Here is a 19741-nt window from a genome sequence, read left to right on the forward strand (position 1 = left end):
TTATAAAGTCTTCAATTTTAAATTTTGAAGGTATTTTTTCTGAATTAGCTGTCCAAGAGTTTGAGTCCTAAAAAACATTGTGAAAGTGTGTGAATTTATTAATTTTATTAAAAAACAAAGATGAACCAGTACACATTGAGAGTGGAGCAATGTTTTTCTTTTATAAACTTTGCCTTTGATTTATTATCCTTGAAATCTGTTGTATCATAGTGGTCTATAGTCTTTATCACAAACTAAAACTGTTAAAGGGATAGTAGCATTTTTTTTAAAGTGGGGTTGTATGATCTCCAAATAGCCCCTAAGTACTTTAATTGCAGTAGAAGACTCTCTGCACTCCTCCCGTTAGCAACGCCAGCCCATAATAGCCCTGCCCAGAGATTTACAACATACAGTGTTGTGAATGGACCCAAAGAAACGGCCTATTTTCAAAACACAGTTTTTATTTGGACCTAACCAACTCATGTATCCCTCCGCCCAGGGTTAGCGCCCGCCGATCAGCAGTTGGTTCGGTCCAAATAAAAACTGTGTTTTTCCTGCACTTTGAAGGGCTGGAAAAAATTATATTATAGTGAACAATGGAACTGTGTATTTTTCTTTTCAGGTAAAACCTCTTTTAGGCCGTGAAAATAGGCCGTTTCTTTGGGTCTGTTCACAACACTGTATGTTGTAAATCTCTGGGCAGGGCTATTATGGGCTGGCGTTGCTAACGGGAGGAGTGCAGAGAGTCTTCTACTGCAATTAAAGTACTTAGGGGCTATTTGTAGATCATACAACCCCACTTTAAAAAAAATGATACTATCCCTTTAAGTTAAAAGTATCACTGATGTAAATGGTTACAGCTTGAAGTGGCGGTGAGGTATTAAAAAAATATATTGATATGGTCTTGAAAAAGTCTTAAAAATGTATTAGAATTAACTTCAAGATTCCTGTATTTACCCTGCTTCTAGTTCCATCCAAAACTAAAAGGTCGAACCACATTCAGTGGCTGATGGTGCGTTCAGGGACACTCTGACTCTCTGACCACCTGACGGACCAGACAGGTAGCCCATGACGTCACTTCCTGTTCTTCAGCGCTGCATGTTGTGAATTTTAATGATTAAACATCTATAAATCATTTATCATCCAGTGAAACACACACAGACACACACACACGTAGAACAAGAAATATTTAATTCATAATTCAAGTCATAACAGGCTTTAAAAACAAACCCTGAATAATCAGAGAGAAACAACGCAACAAACTGAGTGAGCACACAGGTGTGTAGGTGTGTGTGTGTGTGTGTGTGTGTGTGTGTGTGTGTGTGTGTGTGTGTGTGTGTGTGTGATAAAACTTTAAAAAGATAAAAACAGATTCTTCTTCCTGTTCGTCGTCCAGTTTGTTCTGATCTTCGTCTCCTCAGTTCGTTCAGACACACGACAGAGACCGAGTGAGGCCGTGTGTGTGTGTGTCAGTGTGTGTGTGTGTGTGTGTGTGTGTGTGTGTGTGTGTGTGTGTGTCAGTGTGTGTGTGTGTGTGTGTGTGTGTGTGTGAGTGTGTGTGAGGAATGCTAACAGAGAGAAAGGAATGATGTGTGATTGTGTTCAGTCCCATCAGTCACTATGAAAACAACGTGTGTGTGTGTGTGTGTGTGTGTGTGTGTGTGTGTGTGTGTGTGTGTGTGTGTGTGTGTGTGTGTGTGTGTGTGTGTCGTCCTCTTCATTGTGCGACCGGAGCTGAACCAAGAAAATCACTGCAACAACAACAAACAAACAAACAAAACAAGTTAGTAGTGATGACGTCATGATTAGAGATTTTCTTGTCAGAGAAATAACTGAATCAAAATATAATGACATTACTGATTATATACACAGGATGTCTTAAAGGAGAATTCCGTCCATATTTGACCCTACATCGTTGTCCTGATGGTCACCCGGTGTTGGTTGGAGCAAAAAAACGTGACTAAAATTGATGCAGGCAAACCAGAGTTACCATGGCTACCCAGCGCTATAGGATAGCTACACGGCAGAAACTCAAATATCTTACCAAGAATATTTGTCTTATTTCTAGTCAAAACTAATCTCATTCTACTTAGAATAAGACTCATCACATTAAAAGCAGCTTGTTTTTAGACACTTTTTACTTCTTTCAAGCAGATTTTCATTTGAAATAAGTAGAAAAATCTGATAGTGGAGCAAGTTTTCCTTTCTTATTACAAGCACAAAAAACTTGCTTTCACTGGCAGATTTTTCTACTTATTTCAAGTGAAAGTTTGTTTGAAACAAGTGAAAATGATCTAAAAACAAGTTCATTTTTAGGTGATGAGTCTTATTTTAAGTGGAAAGAGATTAGTTTTGACTAGAAATGAGACATTTTGACAAGAAATAAGACAAATATTTTTAGAAAGATTTTGAGTTTTTGCAGTGTAGCCACAACGCTAACCCATGGGGTCAATTCTTTCAACCACAACAAACAGTCAGAAAACAATCAGATATCTCTGGTACATGACTGGAATCCTTAGAGACACCACTGAACTCATATAGTGTAGAGTAGAAACAGTAGAAACTTTGTGTTTTTAACTCTGAAACATCCCAGAAAGACATTACTATCCCATCACAGAGAGAAACTAACACTTTGTCCTTGTTGTGAGGATTTCTTTACTAAAATAAACGGTCGAGCAGTGCAGTGGTGTTTTATTCTAGTAAAGAAATCATCACAACAAGGACAAAGTGTTTGTTTCTCTCTGTGATGGGATAGTAATGTCTTTCTGGGATGTTTCAGAGTTAAAAACACAAAGTTTCTACTGTTTCTACTCTACACTATATGAGTTCAGTGGTGTCTCTAAGGATTCCAGTCATGTACCAGAGATATCTGATTGTTTTCTGAGAGTTTGTTGTGGTTGAAAGAATTGCCCCCATGGGTTAGCGTTGTGGCTAATATCCCTAGCGCCGGGTAGCCATGGTAACTCTGGTTTGCCTGCAGCAATTTTAGTCGCGTTTTTTGGCTCCAACCAACACTGGGTGACCATCAGGACAACGATTTAGGGGTCAAAAATGACCGGAATTCTCCTTTAAGTTAGTGTTGTGTTCAGGCGTCCAAACAAAAACCGGACATTTGAACTTCTGCAGTAGAATCTGTGTGTGTGTGTGTGTGTTTTAGTGTGTGTGTGTGTGTGTGTGTGTGTGTGTGTGTGTGTGTGTGTGTGTGTGTGTGTGTGTGTGTGTGTGTGTGTGTGTGTGTGTATAGCCTACCTGAGGATGTTGGGCAGCTCGGGGCTCCTGTAGATGAACTTGTGTTTGTAGGACAGAGACGACGGGAACGAGACGAACTGGACTTTGTGTCCACTCAGAGACTTGGACTGGGCGGCCATGTTGTAGAGCTGCACACACACACACACACACACACACACACACACGGTTATTCACTGCCTGCTGTTAGTGTATTGTGTGTAGTTGTAGTAGTTGTAGTTGTGTACCTTCTTCCCCAGGTGGAACGGGACGACGCCGTCGTCTTCAGCGTGAAGAATCAACACAGGACACGACATGTGGTTCACACTGACACACAACAGACACACAGAGAGAGTGTTGGTTTGTTTCATTCATAAAAACGACAAAGGAGATAAAACTTTATCTTAACATGGAGGTCAAAGGTCGTCAGCTGATCTGGGACCTGAACCAGAACCTGCAGCAGCTCAGACTGTTTGGGCCTGTCCCAATTCTCCCCCTAGCCCTAAATATTTGCCCTAACCCTACATTTTGCACGTTCACGTGTAGGGGTAGGGTGTCCCATTACTCTAGGGAGGAAGGGGAAGTGCGATTTTGCCCTTAAAATCAGCCCTCAAAATGTAGTGAGGTCCGATGCTTAAAACTAAGTGGAAAATGAAATTACCCGTTGTCACGCTCGATCGCCGTTTAGACAAATCTGAAATGCCTGAAGAAACATTACTATTTCTGTGTGTGTGTTTTGTGTCGCTATGTATGGTATTTATTGGGGGAATCACGGTGTCGCATCAGTGGCTGCAGCTAGGGTTGCCAACCGTCCCGGATTGTGCGGGACGTCCCGGGATATAGCCGGTTTTGATTTGTCCCGGACGGGACAGCCAACGTCCCGCACTCCAATCACAGCCCTCCCTTTACACGCGTGGCGTGGTGTGCAAGCCAGTTTGTTGGTGCATGCAGAAGCGCCGCCAACTCCTCAAAAAAAAAAAAAAAGATCAGCGGATATGTGCTCTGTATGTGCGGCTCTGCGACGCGCTCATACAGAGAGAGCAGACGTCGGAGCAGCATTGCCTCTGCTCACAAATTGCCGAAGCGAGTGCAGCTGCAGGGACGGACTGGACACCTGTGTGTTCTGGAGAAGAACGGCCGGTAGCCCAGGACGGCCGGCGGCTAATTTGTAGTCACTGTTTTCTTTTTTTTCTAAATGCCCTAGAGCCTGTTTATCTGTGATCAGGGCCGGCCCAAGCCTTCATGGGGCCCTAAGGGGCCCTCTATTAATGTCAGGCTACTGATTTTTGATCATTTACACACCTAGCTACTACAAACTAATTAAAAATGTTCTAATCTGTTGTTACGGATCATCATCCTAGCCTGGAATTTTTTTAGCCATCTATGGTTTTTAATCTGAAATTATGTCAAATTCAGCCAAGTGCAGCCTGGGGTTGATTTACACTTAATATTCGAAGTGATAGGCCTAGCACAAGATATCATATGGGCCTACTAAAAGTAACAAAATAAACCAATAGCCAATGCATTTGCTGTAAACATGTCATAATTTGTCTTTGGTTTTAAACCCCCCCCCCCCCCACCCCCCACTGCCGCCGCCGCGAAAAAATGTCCCTCATTGGAGAGTCAGATTGTTGGCAACCCTAGCTGCAGCTGACAGGGACAGCTAACGGTGGTAGCTAAGCTAACGGCGGTAGCTAAGCTAACGGCGGTAGCTAAGCTAACGGCAGCAAAGCTAACGGTGGTAGCTAAGCTAACGGTAGCTAAGCTAACAGCAGGACGTCAGCTGTTAAAACCCTCCCGTTGTGGGACACGACATGAAACTACTCCAGTTAGCTCAGTCATGTTGGAACTCAGATATCCGCTGGAGAAAATATTTTTTCATGGAGCGTTTATTGAGTCACTGAGTTATTAAAGTTAAACAGGTAGCTAACCGTTAGCCCAGCTAATCTATGATAACCATGACTAATTACAAAAATGTTTAGACTGAGATAAACAAACACAGCCAACGCAACAGGCAACACAACAGCTGGAACCGCCGACATTTTTCCTGAATGAAACTAGTAGCAATAGTAGGCTACTCCACCGGTAGAATTGTAAACATGTGACGTATGTTATCACGTTCACTACACTAGCGGTGTCCCGTTTCCATAGGGAAAGATTTTCAGCCACTTCCCTCAACGAGGGGAATTTACAGTTGAGGGCAAAACCAAGTGGAAGATTTAAGAGGGAGAAATGGGACAGGGAGTCTCAGTCCTGGTTCTGGTTCTGGTTCTGGTTCTACAGCTCAGAGCTCAGAGGTCAGAGGTCAGAGGTCAGGGATCAGAGGTCAGAGGTCAGAGGTCACCTACTTCTCATCGCTAGCGAAGCGGATGTTGTTGGCTGTGATGGCGTCCAGGAAGAACCAGTCGAAGCCGGGCAGATACCGGTACACCTGACAAAACAAATGTTACATCTAATTAATATGAACATCTGTGTGTGTGTGTGTGTGTGTGTGTGTGTGTGTGTGTGTGTGTGTGTGTGTGTGTGTGTGTGTGTGTGTGTGCGTTACCATGGAGAAGGGGTGGCTCTTGGCCTCCTCTCTGATGTTGGTGAACGGAGACTCCAGGATGAGAGCGTCCGGAGGAAACCCTGAACACAACACACAGACAGCTGGGATTCAAGACTTTTATTGTGAAAGCTACTTCCTGTTCCATGAACATCACAGTGACCTCTGCACTTTACTTTGAAAATGTGACTTTATTTTGAAAGGTTGTAGTTTTTAAAGTTTAATTTTCACATTAAAAGTTTTGATTTAAACCAGCACTAAGTAACTTTTCAACCTTCATAAAATATTTTCATAACTTTTGTGATGATACATCGACTTACAACAAGTTGAATGACACCTCTGTCGTGGTCTGAGGGGGTCTGTATCATTATGGTCTGTATCTCTTTCTCTGGCACTAAGCAACTTTGAGGAGCATGGTAGGAACCCTGCTCTCACTTAAGTTTCACTTTCACTTTTGCGAGTCACAACAAGGAGGGAACAGGCAAAACGGCACTTTAGCAATGGATTATGTTTGTGTTTTCACTTTGAAATGATCCACTGGAAACAGAAACTTAGTTTTGATGTCTTTTGTTAATTTTAATGCAGGATATTTACAGGGCTTCACGCTAGTGTTCATGGGAAATGGAGTCTTCCTTCAGGCAAAACACTACCGCTTTGGTCCACAGGCACCGCCAAACTCAACCAAAACTGAAAGTTCTTTAGTACTGCTTTAAATCTTGAAACAGGTTCAGGTTTTTCTTGTGTGTGTGTGTGTGTGTGTGTGTGTGTGTGTGTGTGTGTGTGTGTGTGTGTGTGTGTGTGTGTGTGTGTGTGTGTGTGTGTGTGTGTGTGTGTGTGTGTGTGTGTGTGTGTGTGTGTGTGTGTGTGTGTTACCTCTCTCACACAGTCGTCTGACCAGGTTTGTGGCGACTCTGAGACAAAAAGAGAAAAAACAAACAATCAGTTTGAATCACAGGTGTGTTTGTTTGTCTGTGTGTTGTGTGTATGTGTGTGTGTGTGTGTGTGTGTGTGTGTGTGTGTGTGTGTGTGTGTGTGTGTGTGTGTGTGTGTGTGTGTGTGTGTGTGTGTGTGTGTGTGTGTGTGTGTGTTACCCGGTCCCCAGAGAGTGCCCCCAGATGTAAAGTGGTTTCTTATCCAGTCGTTGTTTCAGCCAATCGTAGATGAAGAGAGCGTCTGACGTCATCCCCCCCTCCGATGGAGAACCGTCCGAGTCGCCCCAGCCTGCACACACACACACACACACACACACACACACACACACACACACACACACACACACACACACACACACACACACACACACACACACACACACACACACACACACACACACACACACACACACACACACACACAGTGAGTGCGGTGCTGCAGCAGCAGTGAGTCAGTCCGTCAGGAGTTGGTTCAGTCTCTCACCTCTGTAGTCGAACGTCACCACGTGGTAACCTAACGAACTGAGGACCTGAAGGAGGACAGAGAGGGGGGGGGGGTAGAGGGGGGGTTAATGAGTTGTCATGGTGATGATAATAAACCAAGATTCAACAAACACACAAGAAACATGTGCATCATGTGTAAAGTAATCCTGTTCCCTGGTCTAAAAGTCAGAACGTTTTCTGGTAAAATCCCTCAGATCAGGTCTGTTTTTAAAGGGATAGTTCAACATTTTGGCATATTGGCCCCATTGCCATAATCCCTATAGTCATAGCAGTAGGTTCGTTACCTTTAATTGTCGGTGCAAGCTGTTTTTAGAACGGTGGAGCAGAGCCGTGAGCTGCTCAGAGCTACGCTACGGAGGCTCATTATGGGATTTCTCAGTTGGTTTCTCTCATCATCAAACTCATCAAATACACAATCCAACAACTCCACAACGCTCTGGTGGACAAGTTGTGAGCTGCACATTCACCACACTATGAGATAATAACACAACGTTACCACACAGAGTTGTTTTAGAGGGAAATACAGAGACTGATGATGAAAAACTGTCCCTGAAGGCAACGTGCATCAGCGGTTTTGCATGAATTTCCCTCTAAAACAACTCTGTGTGGTAACGTTGTGTTATTATCTCATAGTGTGGTGAATGTGCAGCTCACAACTTGTCCACCAGAGCGTTGTGGAGTTGTTGGATTGTGTATTTGATGTTTGATGAGGGATTATGGCAATGGGGCCAATCTGACTAAATGTTGAACTGTCCCTTTAAAGGGTTTTATGTGTTGTGTAGTTCTCACCTTGTACAGCTGAACTCTGTGGTCTCCTCCTCTGCACACAAACACAACAACACAGTTCAGACACGACAACAAGTTACTGACACCGGTGTGTGTGTGTGTGTGTGTGTGTGTGTGTGTGTGTGTGTGTGGGGGGGGGGGGGGTGGGGGGGGGGCACACCTGGTTCCTGCGTTTCCGTGGAGATAGAGGATGACGGGGTGGGAGGAGCTAAAGGTGGAGTCGTACCAGTCGCCTTGTTTCCCCTGAGCCTCTCTCCACATGAGAGCAGGGACCGTGTGCCTGCAACACACACACACACACACACACACACACACACACACACACACACACACACACACACACACACACACACACACACACACACACACACACACACACACGGAGATACACACACATCATTACTCTGATGCTTTACAGTCTCCACCCACTGGACACCTGAACCTGTCATGTCATAGCCTCAGTGTGTGTGTGTGTGTGTGTCTCAGTGTGTGTGTGTGTGTGTGTGTGTGTGTGTGTGTGTGTGTGTGTGTGTGTGTGTGTGTGTGTGTGTCTCAGTGTGTGTGTGTCTCAGTGTGTGTGTGTGTGTGTGTGTGTGTGTGTGTGTCTCAGTGTGTGTGTGTGTGTGTGTGTGTGTGTCTCACCACACTCCGATCTTCAGTCCGGCCTCTCGCTCCAGATACAGGTTGTGTGTGTGGTTCAGTCCCTGGTCCAGAGGTCGCTTCAGGTCGACAAAGTACGGCATCCTCACTGAGGGGGGGGGGGGGGTTACAGTTACTCTGTCAAAGTAATGTAACTAACTGCGTTTCATTACATTCTGATTACACTGAATGAAAGTTCTCAACTGGTTTCACTCTTCCAGACCTGACGGTGTTAAACCACATATACACACAAAGAACTGCTGGGTTAAAAAAGAACCCAACCTGAACCCAACTGCTGATCAACACAGGGACAGAACACGTGCTGGGTTGTTCTGACCCAAGTGCTGGGTTTCCCCGTTTAACCCAGGATGCTGGGTTGTTCATTTGACCCAACTAGTGAGTTAAAGTCACTCTATTGATAGCTTTCAGTCACGTGACTTCCCAGGGACCTGGCGGTCAAAAGCAACATTCCAAAATGGCCCCGCAACGGACTTTCTATGGACAAACAACCGAGTAATGACTTAAACTTTGAAGTTTTGGGCACTTGTGACCCATATTCAACACCAGCTGCTGTATACCAGCTGTTTAAGACGACCAGTTCCCTGCCGAAGCTCCAGTTGGGCGATGTTTACATTTACCTGGTGGAGAATCATCATCCTCCACCGCTTGCAACCAATACCTCCGGTGTTATGGCTCAACTGGTGTCTGATTAAAAGCCCAATTTTGTAGTTTTTTTGATCTTAAAATAATGTTTCTGAACTCATTGAAGTGGTAGAAATGTACCTGTAACTTTCCTGTGTGGGAACACCGTCCTGGTACCGCAGCTCCGCTGAGGACGATGGATGGTAACGGGACCGGTGTTGTTTAGCGTATTTTCAGAGTGTTTTCCATTAGTTCGTAACTTTAACATGACAGCCTTTGTCACTGTGCAGTGTTGTGCAGAGTCAGAGTAGTGTGGCGCTGACTGTCCGTGGAGGAATAAGCCAGGCTCACTCACAGAAGCATAGTAACAACGCTGCAGTAACATGTGAACTGCGGCTTGATTTGTGAATTTGTGACAAATCTGCGGACGGAAGTGCAGCACAGCTGTTGTTCGGTACGGTAACCAGTTAAACCAGACACCAGTTGGGCCATAACACCGGTATTTTTGAAGCAGCAGGGAGCAGTGTGTGTTTTTCTGCCTTGTCCTAAGCCGCGGACAGCGGGGAAGTGGATTGTTTTGACCACCAGGGGGGCGTTCCATACGGACCGTGACGTCACATGAAAGCTATCAATTGCTGGGTTAAAAATGACCCACACACTGGGTTATATCCTGCCCCATTGCCCTGCTACTTTTACTTTTTTAATAACAATAATAATGTTCCTCTAGTCTTAATAGGTTGTGGTTAATAATAGCATGATCTCATTATCATTTCCCATTCTTAAATCAAAGGGGGGGGGGGGGGTTAATGGTTTTTATTCTGTGACATTTATTAACAGTTATAGATATGATTATCATTTATTTATCATATTTATTATTAATATTATCAATTAACCTACCAGAAAATCCTGATGTGTCTGGTCCAACTGCTCACAGAAAGATCCAGAAAGTTTGACAAGGAGCAGGGAAATGAAGAATGACCCAGCAGTTGGGTCAAAGTAACCCAACCAGGTGTTCAGATAGGAATTAACCCCTGATTAACCCTCACAACCCATTTCACCCAGCATGAAACAACCCATAGTACCCAAAACAACCCTGAATTTTGACCCAGCATGAAATAACCCAGCATTTTTTTGTGTGTACCACTGGGGGTTAAAGACACTGAGTGTTTTCCTCCATCCCATAATATGTGAAACAGTTGAGTCAAGACAAATGAAGAAACTCCTGAAGAATTTGAATCTAGACCTTCACAACCAGTGAGCCAATCAGAGAGCCAATCAGAAGTGTTGATTTACTTTCAAAATAAAAGCAGAAACAGGTGTCTCTTTGTTTGTCTGTTGGTTTGGGGGTGGAGCTTCAGGTTGGTGAGTTAGTGAGTCAGTTCCAGGTGTTTTATTGTGAAAGTCTGAGCAGGAAGTGAGGATGACGAAGACTCACCGAAGTTGAGGAAGACGAGTTTGGCCTGAATGGACGGACACAGTTTGACGATGAAGGGGACGGAGACGTAGAGGACGAGCAGCCACAGGACGACGCGCTTCAGCTTCCCCAGAAGACCCAACCTGAGGACAGGGAGAGAAGTTAAAACTGGACCGGACCGGACTGGACCGGACCGGACTGGACTAGACCCAACCTGAAGACAGGGAGAGAAGTTAAGACCGGACTGGACCGGACCCAACCTGAAGACACGGAGAGAAGTTAAAACTGGACCGGACCGGATCAGAGTGGACCGGATCTAACGTGACTGGTTAAATTGTTTTTAGGGATAAATGTTGGTCTCATTGATGAATAATTGTGGCAGTGGTATTGGTGTGTTTGAATGAAAAGTGAAGCTTCACACAGAGCAGCAGCAGCAGCTTTGCCCCGGGGCTCTGTAGCCTACGTACACAAATCACCACATTTGCATCAATAAATACATGTTTTACAATGAACCGATAAAATGTTGTTTTATTTTATGAAGTTATATAACATGGTTACGGTACACGACAGAGCAGCATACAGTAGGCCTAGTATGCGGTTTCCAATACAGCCTGCATGTAGCCCACTGGGCCAGCCACCATTCCGGCTCTGTCCTTCCTGCGTCCAATCAATGCGCGCCTCATTACATATTAATACAATGAACATCCGGACCAGTCAAAACCTCGCGCTTACTCTCACCAGAGAAAGTTGCCGTATGAAAAAGTGTCAGAACAAGCTCTATGTTTGAATAAAATAAAAAAAAATGTTTCCAATAGGCTAAGTTCAAAGCCGTTTAAGGGGGATTGGATACATAAAAAAACAGGTGATGACTCCTTTAATATAATAATCTTATTATTATTTCTCTGACAACAATCGCACTAAGAAAATCTGAGGAGCCGGAGGTCACGGCAGGTTTAGACTGTGTGTGTGTGTGTGTGTGTGTGTGTGTGTGTGTGTGTGTGTGTGTGTGTGTGTGTGTGTGTGTGTGTGTGTGTGTGTGTGTGTGTGGGCTCCGGTGACTCGGCTGCTGTTACAGGATCGGGGTCTGAATTATTCACGTGAACAGACTCAGAGACCTGGAACCGGGTCAGAACCAGGTTTTAACCTAATTAACGTTTCTAAACTTCCTGTTCTACTGGGCTTTTCAAAATAAAAGACCGAGACAGAAACTGGAGCTGCAGGAGAGAGAGAGAGAGAGAGAGAGAGAGAGAGAGAGAGAGAGAGACAGGAACTTCCTGGAGATTAGTGTGTGTGTGTGTGTGTGTGTGTGTGTGTGTGTGTGTGTGTGTGTGTGTGTGTGTGTGTGTGTGTGTGTGTGTGTGTGTAGTATTATTAGCTGCTGTCGTGCTGCAACCTCAAGGTCACACAGAGGTGAAGCCACCGCAGTGTGTGTGTCTGTGTGTGTGTGTGTGTGTGTGTGTGTGTCTGTGAGCAGAGACAAAGCCATCGTCTACAACTGATCAGTATCACTATTGATCCATGTATTGATTATTTCTATTTTATTTTATTTTTATTTATCGACTGAATCTTTATATTATGTTGTTGTATTGAGTTAAAGGTTGAGTCTGGAGTTTTTTGTCCTATAATAAACACTAGATTTCATCATCATCTCTGGGCTTCTAGTCCTGTGTGGTGGGGGCTGCTGCCTGTATTCTGGTCTTTTGCTCTGTTTTGTTCAGGTTTTGTTGCACGTGGACGTTTCTGTGTGGAGAGTAGAGAGAGTCACCAGGGAGCATAGATATCTATGGAGAGAGAGTCGGTGTTTTCTCTCCAGCCAATGACGGAGCTCAGGTGAAGCTACGAGGCTCAGGGCTGCTAGCTAGTGCTAACGAGTGCTAGCAGCTAGCACGTCTCTCTCTCTCAGCAGCAGCAGTTGTCATGACAACAAAGAAAAAGAAACACAGTCTGAGTGAAGCGCTGGAGCCGCCGACCGATTCCCCACCGTCACCGACAACTAAAGCCTCCACTGGTAACAAGTATGAGGACCGTTGTAGTGAGCTAGCTCGATGCTAACTTCGGCTAGCGGTAGCGGTTAGCATCCAGCCGCTAACACCGGCGTCTTCCCAGTTCACCACAACGACATAACAACATAACATCATAACACTGGAGGCTCCCGGTGTCGGTGACGGTCGGCTATCGGCCCACGGCTCCAGAGCTTCACTCAGACTGTGTTTCTTTTTCTTTGTTGTCATGACAACCGCTGCTGTCTGGGGCAGGAAGCTACACAGCTTAGCCCGAGACGAACAAACAAAACTCCAGACTCTACCTTTAAAGCCCCAGTGTGTAACTTATTTGTCTTTTTCTGATCAAAACTCAAACATGTCTTTCATAAATCCGTATTTGACTGAAGGTGAATCACAGCTGCTACAAATGAAAGCTTTCTGGTTCCTTAGAATGAGTTGTTACAAGTCGTTACAAATACATAAGTGGGCGACGCACCGAACCGAGGCGGCCATGTTGCATCGTGACCGTAGGTAACCACGGAAACGGCCTGTTAAAACCATAGATATATAAACGTAGATGCCGCGTTCTATATCTGGCGATACGTCAGCGGGGCCGCCATATTGTGCAGGACACAGAACGTCTAAAGCCTGTGAATATTCTCATTTGTCCAGGTCATTTGTCCAGGTCCAAGAGGCTTCATCAGTTGCTACATGAACTGATGAAGCCTCTTGGATGAGAGGTGAAACGTCTTCCTAGACAAAATAACCAAGTCCAGTTGCGTTTGATTTAAATTTCTTTGGGGATATCTACAGGTCTACAGCTCTAGGTCACTGAATTGATAGACTACACTACAGTTTGGTCATTTCAATTTGCGCGTCTGTGTGTTTTCCTTTTTTATTTTTTATATAATATTAATTTATATGCGGATCAAGAGTGAGCGAGTGAGCAAGCGCGAGAGAAACAGCAGATGCACCAGATGCAGATAGGTTAGATGTTGATTTTGTATAGGGACTTTGTTGTACCCAAACATTAAGCATATCACCGTGGTGCGTCTTGAAATCCCTCTTTGTGCAAAGCGGGAGATGACAGAAAGAGTCAGAGAACTACTTAATTGAAGCTACATTGTTGCGAGTTGCTCTGCGCCGTGCTCAGTGTTTCAGCTGCTTCTAGGATAATGTAGTTAACGTCCCCAGTGTAAATGACGCCTGTGAATAGATTTAATCAAAATCTGGGGTTACAACCATGGTTACAGCGTTTAGAACGGCAGTCCTTTAGAACTTATGCCCTGCACAACATGGCGGCCAGCAGACGCATGGTGGCGCTGTTCGCCAGTATGGAACGCTGCATCTATGTTTATATATCTATGGTTAAAACCGTCACCACTGTGTAGTGTGAGGAAGGACGGAGGCACCGGTGTTGCATTCAGGTGCAGTCAGGCAGACGGCCGTCGGCAAACCGACCGGATGTCATTTTACTCCACCAGAGAAAATCACCATGACAATATATTGTCACATTGCCTGTATTGTTTTGCCTCGTGCTGGCGGACCACTTGTTCATCCTGTTACATGCAGCGTCTGTTGTCTGTCTGACGTCTGCCCGGTTTCACCTGAATAGATGAGAGCAGCAGGTGAGGCCACGCCCCCATTCAGGTGAAAACAAACTGCTGGTTTTGACTGGTGGTAAATACAAATCCCGCCGTAGTCCGTCTTGATCCTGCAGTAGCTAACGTTTGTCAGGCAGACGGCTATATCACGTCGTTTTACCGAAAAAAATAAAGATTTAGGGAATGTATGTCCATAAATCCAACCGGAGAATGAGCCCACTCAGCGGCGAGCGGTGCGGTATATAACGCTGAGTGAAACCTGTCAATCAACTTCCACCGTAGCGTAGTGGTTAGAGCAGTTGCCTCGGGTGTGGGCGGTCAGGGATCGAAACTTGTAACATTTGAATTTTTTTTCCTTGTATATTAGGCCACACATTATGTACAATTTTAGAACGGACCTTCGGAAAATTTTGGAATAACGTTAGCGGAGTTTAGGAATGGCGGTCGCCCCCCTGAATGGTTTACCACACAAGCACATGTGGACTAGCCTGGTCTTCGTAGCCTGAAGCCATAAATCTCTTCTTTTCCTGTACCACTCTCTGAAGGGGAGGAGGGAAAATCTGATGTTAGGTTCTTTTAAGTTGTTCAACCAACAATACACCACACAACAACTCTGTGGCGTTGTGGTTTTTTGTATCAGCGCCTATGGAGCAGCACACTGAGGACTTCTGCTTTGTTTTCACCGGCGAGGGGGCGTGGCCTTTTACGTGACCTAGGGTTACTGTCTTCTATGCAACATCAAGAATACGTTCAGATATGCAACCGCACCGCTAGATGGGGGGAACTCCTACGTACTATACCTTTAACTGAATTTATTTGTGCTGCAAAACTATTATACTATACACACACACACACACACACACACTTTCACTGACCCTGATCAGTTTACATGTATCACAGCAGCAGATCTGTTTTCATGGTGACGGAGGCCGAGGGGGCGGGGGCTGTTTGATTGACAGCTGCCTCGGCGGCGTGGGGGCGGAGTCAGGCGACCGACTGGTTACCGTAGAGACGGTTACTACGGGTTCTGTCTCAGCTCTTCTCTGGTTTGTACGACGACGATAAAAAACACTCAGGAAGAAGAAGTGATGAGTCAGGACTTTCAAATTAAAAGCCTCCAGCTCCGAGCAGACACACACACACACACACACACACACACACACACACACACACACACAGACACACACACACACACACACAGAGCTGTGAGGTCACGTGGTCATGTGATGTCACAGACGCTGACTCTGTCAAACTCAGACCAGACTTCCTGTGTCGCTGCAGAGAAGTGATGACCACACACACACACACACACACACACACACACACACACACACACACACACACACACACACACACACTTCCTGTTTTCACACACATCTGAAACTTTAACTGAGAAACAAGAACCAGAACTACTCTTCCTCTCCTCCTCTTCTCCTTCTCTTCTCCTCCTCTCCTTCTCTCCTCTCCTCCTCCTCTTCTTCTATTTCTATCCTCCTCTTCCTCTCCTTCTCTCATCCTCCTCTTCTCTTTCTCTCCTCTCCTCCCTCCTCTTCCTCTCCCTCAACTCCTCCTCTTCCTCTTCTCTTTCTCTCCTCCTCCTCTCCTTCTTCTCCTCCTCTTCTCCTTCTCTCCTCTCCTCCTCCTCCTCCTCACCTTCTATTTCTATCCTCCTCTTCCTCTCCTTCTTCTCTTCTCCTCCTCTCCTCTCCTCCTCCTCTTCTTTCTCTCCTCTTCCTCTCCTCCTCCTTCTCCTCTCCTTCTCCTCTCCTCCTCCTCTTCTTTCTGTCCTCCTCCTCTCCTTCTCCTCTCCTCTTCTTTCTCTCCTCCTCCTCTCTTTCTCTCCTCTCCTTCTCCTCTCCTCTTCCTCCCCCTCTTCTCTTTCTCCCCTCCTCCTCCTCTCCCTCCTCTTCCTCAGCGTTGACCTATTTTTAGCCGTGACCTCTCTAAACGAGGTCACATCAGCTTCCTGCTGATTCAGCAGTTTTTCTGCCGACTCATCTTTTCTTCATCAGTCCAGATGTTTCACTTTCTTTCTTCCAGATGTTTGTTTCTATATCTGGGTCTCTACCTCCCCCCACTCTCCTCTTCCTCCTCCTCTTCCTCCTCCTCCTCTTCACTGTTTAAAGATGGAGTCAGGTGTGTGTAAAGGTCACACAGGTGATGTAACACACACACACACACACACACACACACACACACACACACACACACACACACACACACACACACACACACACACACACACATGCACACACACGCGGTGTAATGAGGATTAGCGGCCGCTCCACCTGACTGACAGATTAACTACGGCAGCAGACGAGGGTCATGTGACCTCTGCTGCCTTCACTGACTCTTCACTTCTCTTCATTATTGATCCACCTGTCAATCACCGTTCAGAAAGTTGAACCTCATCACGACGCACTTTATTTTGAAAACCTCAACAGAGGTCAGAGGTCACAGAGTCTGACCAGAGGAACCAGTCAGACCGGTTCAGACTGGTTCCACCTGAACTCAGACAACTAATCGATACCTTCAGTTTCTGATCGATTTGGACTCAGAGTTACAGGAGTGGTTTTATATAAGGAGGCTCTGCTTTTATTTTGAAAGGTCTTGATTTTATATTTCATTCTTTAGTTTCTTCTTTGATTTTAAACTGAATTTGATTTTTAACTTTGTTTTGTTATTGATCGATATTGATGTTTGTTATGAACCTGAATCCAGTATGTGTGTGTGTGTGTGTGTGTGTGTGTGTGTGTGTGTGTGTGTGTGTGTGTGTGTGTATAAAGTTAATTTCTCCTCTTCATCAGAAACTCTTCATCTCTTCAAACTCTTGTTTTATTCTCTTGTCTCAGTCTAACATGTTGTTTCCATCTTTCTCTCTCACTGCAAAAACTCAAACTCTCACCAAGAATATTTGTCTTATTTCTAGTCAAAACACATCTCATTCTACTTAAAATAAGACTCATCACATTAAAAGCAGCTTGTTTTTAGACACTTTTTACTTCTTTCAAGCAGATTTTCACTTGAAAGAATCTGATAGTGGAGCAAGTTTTTCTTTCTTATTACAAACACACAAAAAAAACCTGCTTTCACTGGCAGATTTTTCTACTTATTTCAAGTGAAAATTTGTTTAAGAACTTGCTCTTAATTGATTCTGCCTGGTTAAATAAATAAATAAAAGTTTGAAACAAGTGAAAATGATCTAAAAACAAGTCAATTTTTTGGTGATGAGTCTTATTTTAAGTGGAAAGAGATTAGTTTTGACTAGAAATGAGACATTTTGACGAGAAATAAGACAAATATTCTTGGAAAGATTGTGAGTTTTTGGTCCCGGTCTCGGTGCTGTCTCACCCGGTCCTGGTTCTGGTTCTGGTTCTGGTTCTTACCTCCTGAACGGTTTGCGGTCCATGCTCCCCTCCTCCTCCGGGCCCTGGCGGCCGCCGGCTGCCGCTGCCCGCTGCTTCAGGTCCGGGTCGCTGTCCAGCAGAGTCCCGGTGGTCCCGGTGGTCCCGGTCCCGGTGTCAGGCTCCGCGGTCACCGAGTTATTCCGCTTTCGCATCCCTGAAAACCCGTGTAGAAGTGAAATAAAGCGGTGAGAAGCAGCCAGGCAGAGCTGCGGGCTGCAGGCCGACGAGCTGCCGGGGAGAGGCGCGGAGAGAAGCCGGGGAAGAGGCGCTGAATCCCGGCTACGCTGCCTCCAGCTGCTCGGCACTGAGACCCGCAGAGACAGAGCAGCTGAGCCGAGCTGAGAACCAGCAGCCAATCACAGAGCAGCTGAGCCTAGCCGAGCCCAGCAGCCAATCAGAGAGCAGGGGACACGGAACACGTGGTCTCTACTGTGCTGCGTCCACGGTCTCAGGGGAGCGTCGGAGCAACGACAACCAAAACAAAACCGGTTTATGGGAATAAAAGGAGGAAAAAAAGAGCTGAGCTGGTGCATGATGCGTTCAAACACACCCCGGAAAACTAGACACCGGCGGAGCAGGAGGTTGGGAGAGGCCGTGAATGTGTCACTGAGTCAAGACAACAAACACACCAGTAGATATTTATCATAAGAGATAAAATAACACACACCCTGTTTCCTGCACTACTTTCATGAAAACGCCTTTCAGAGCGTGATGCGTTCAAATGTCAAAAGCCCCAAAACATTTGATAACTTACAACAATCAGCTGTTTGAACCTAAATGATAAGTTGTTCTCAAACATTTCACCTGGATAAATAAAATAAATAAATATAAGTAGGAAACAAACGGGATATCTGATGTGGCGTTCACTGCCTTCACTTGAAATTACGTTTAATTGATTATCAGATTGGTTGAATGAATGAATGAATGAGTGTTTATTTCGATCACAGCATCAAAATTTCAACAAAACAAATTCAAGGTAGTAACAAGTAGCCTACTGGGTATAGCTGGTGGAAAAGGGTTGCGGCTGCAGCAAAGCTCATAGCTGCTGCCTGCACCTCATTTCTCATTTCATTATAAAAAACCATAAGCAGTCTGATGGGAATGGCGCATATGCATACACACATACACACATACACCTAGACACTATGTCCCCCACCGACCATCCTCTATCCACAAACCGTCACAACTCAAAAACAAAACAGGTCGACATTTCCTAGGTTACATTACACAACCCAGATCAATCCTATACGCTGAAACAGTCCAAAACTTCATGTTTGTTTGCAAAATGAAGTTAATTATTTCCCTTTGTTGCTCTCAACATTTTCACTTCTGTACTTTTCAAAAAATATTATTTTTAAACATTGTTTTTAAATGGGCAACATTTTTACTATCTTCCTATCTTCTGGTTTAAGCTGCTATTCCAAAGTTTCACTCCACAGACAGATATAGATGCACAGACTTTTCAACGTGGTGCGAGCTAAAGGGTTAAGCTTTGACGGTTGACTGATTTCTTTCATGTAAATCGACTGTTGTTTTCAGTTATGGGTTAAAATTAAAACATATTAAAAACATTAAAGTTGAACTGAACTGTACCATCTCAACCCTCCGGACAGAAACTCGTCTTCTTGTGCGTGTGTGTGTTTGTTTTTTTCCCCAGTGGACCCTGAACGCAGCAGCAGCGGTTAGCATTAGCACAGAAGCTAATCGGCTTCAACAAGAAGCGACGTCACCAAATAATAATAATATTAATAATATTAATAGTAATAACCCCACAGACACCCAGCCCGGTACCGGAGCTCCGCGGTGAAACCAGAACCAACCGGACCGGTTTATTATAAAACGGAAACAACTTCGTCTTCCGGTGATTGACAGACAGCTGATCGATAAACACTGACAGCACGTGCACTGCTCACCTCTCAGTCCGCGCGGACTAACAGCACGCGGCTTCACAGCATCGACTACTCGTTACTTTTAAACCGTTACGTTACTAATTAATGAGATTAAAACCTAAACTCGTTCAGCAGCCGCGAATCGTTTCTCTACTGATGAGATTTGTCCCAAAGCGGCTTCCGGTCCGGAGGA

At 45.0% G+C, this 19741-nt stretch overlaps 1 protein-coding gene across 3 annotated transcripts; it reads right to left on the minus strand.

Annotated features, from left to right (window-relative positions):
* Positions 1-1250: 1250 nt before the first annotated feature.
* Positions 1251-19699, minus strand: abhd12 (abhydrolase domain containing 12, lysophospholipase). 3 transcript variants are annotated; one of them, XM_083987771.1, is made up of 14 exons: positions 19573-19699; positions 17639-17813; positions 10688-10809; positions 8614-8719; positions 8132-8251; positions 7975-8005; positions 7166-7211; positions 6841-6970; positions 6623-6660; positions 5753-5832; positions 5553-5635; positions 3453-3531; positions 3229-3356; positions 1251-1730 (listed from the first exon to the last, which is right to left on the minus strand). In XM_083987771.1, exons 2-14 carry the CDS (start codon positions 17809-17811, stop codon positions 1697-1699), a joined length of 1170 nt encoding a protein of 389 aa, XP_083843897.1. In that variant the 5' UTR covers positions 17812-17813; positions 19573-19699; the 3' UTR covers positions 1251-1696. The 3 variants fall into 3 exon arrangements, with proteins under 3 accessions (XP_083843897.1, XP_083843899.1, XP_083843898.1); XM_083987773.1 differs by lacking the exon at positions 19573-19699 and adding an exon at positions 19253-19430; XM_083987772.1 differs by lacking the exon at positions 19573-19699 and having other exon boundaries at positions 17639-17972.
* Between the last annotated feature and the right edge of the window lie 42 nt (positions 19700-19741).

Source organism: Trachurus trachurus (genome assembly GCF_905171665.1).
Source record: "Trachurus trachurus genome assembly, chromosome: 15".
Lineage (NCBI taxonomy): Eukaryota > Metazoa > Chordata > Actinopteri > Carangiformes > Carangidae > Trachurus > Trachurus trachurus.

Coding starts and splice junctions, on each gene's coding strand:
- abhd12 (XM_083987771.1), bottom strand. CDS start 17,811: ATGCGAAAGCGGAATAACTCGGTGACCGCGGAGCCTGACACCGGGACC. Junction 8,720..10,687: donor ACTCGTCTTCCTCAACTTCG/GTGAGTCTTCGT, acceptor CCCCCCCCTCAG/TGAGGATGCCGTACTTTGTC. Junction 6,661..6,840: donor GGGCACTCTCTGGGGACCGG/GTAACACACACA, acceptor TTTTTGTCTCAG/AGTCGCCACAAACCTGGTCA.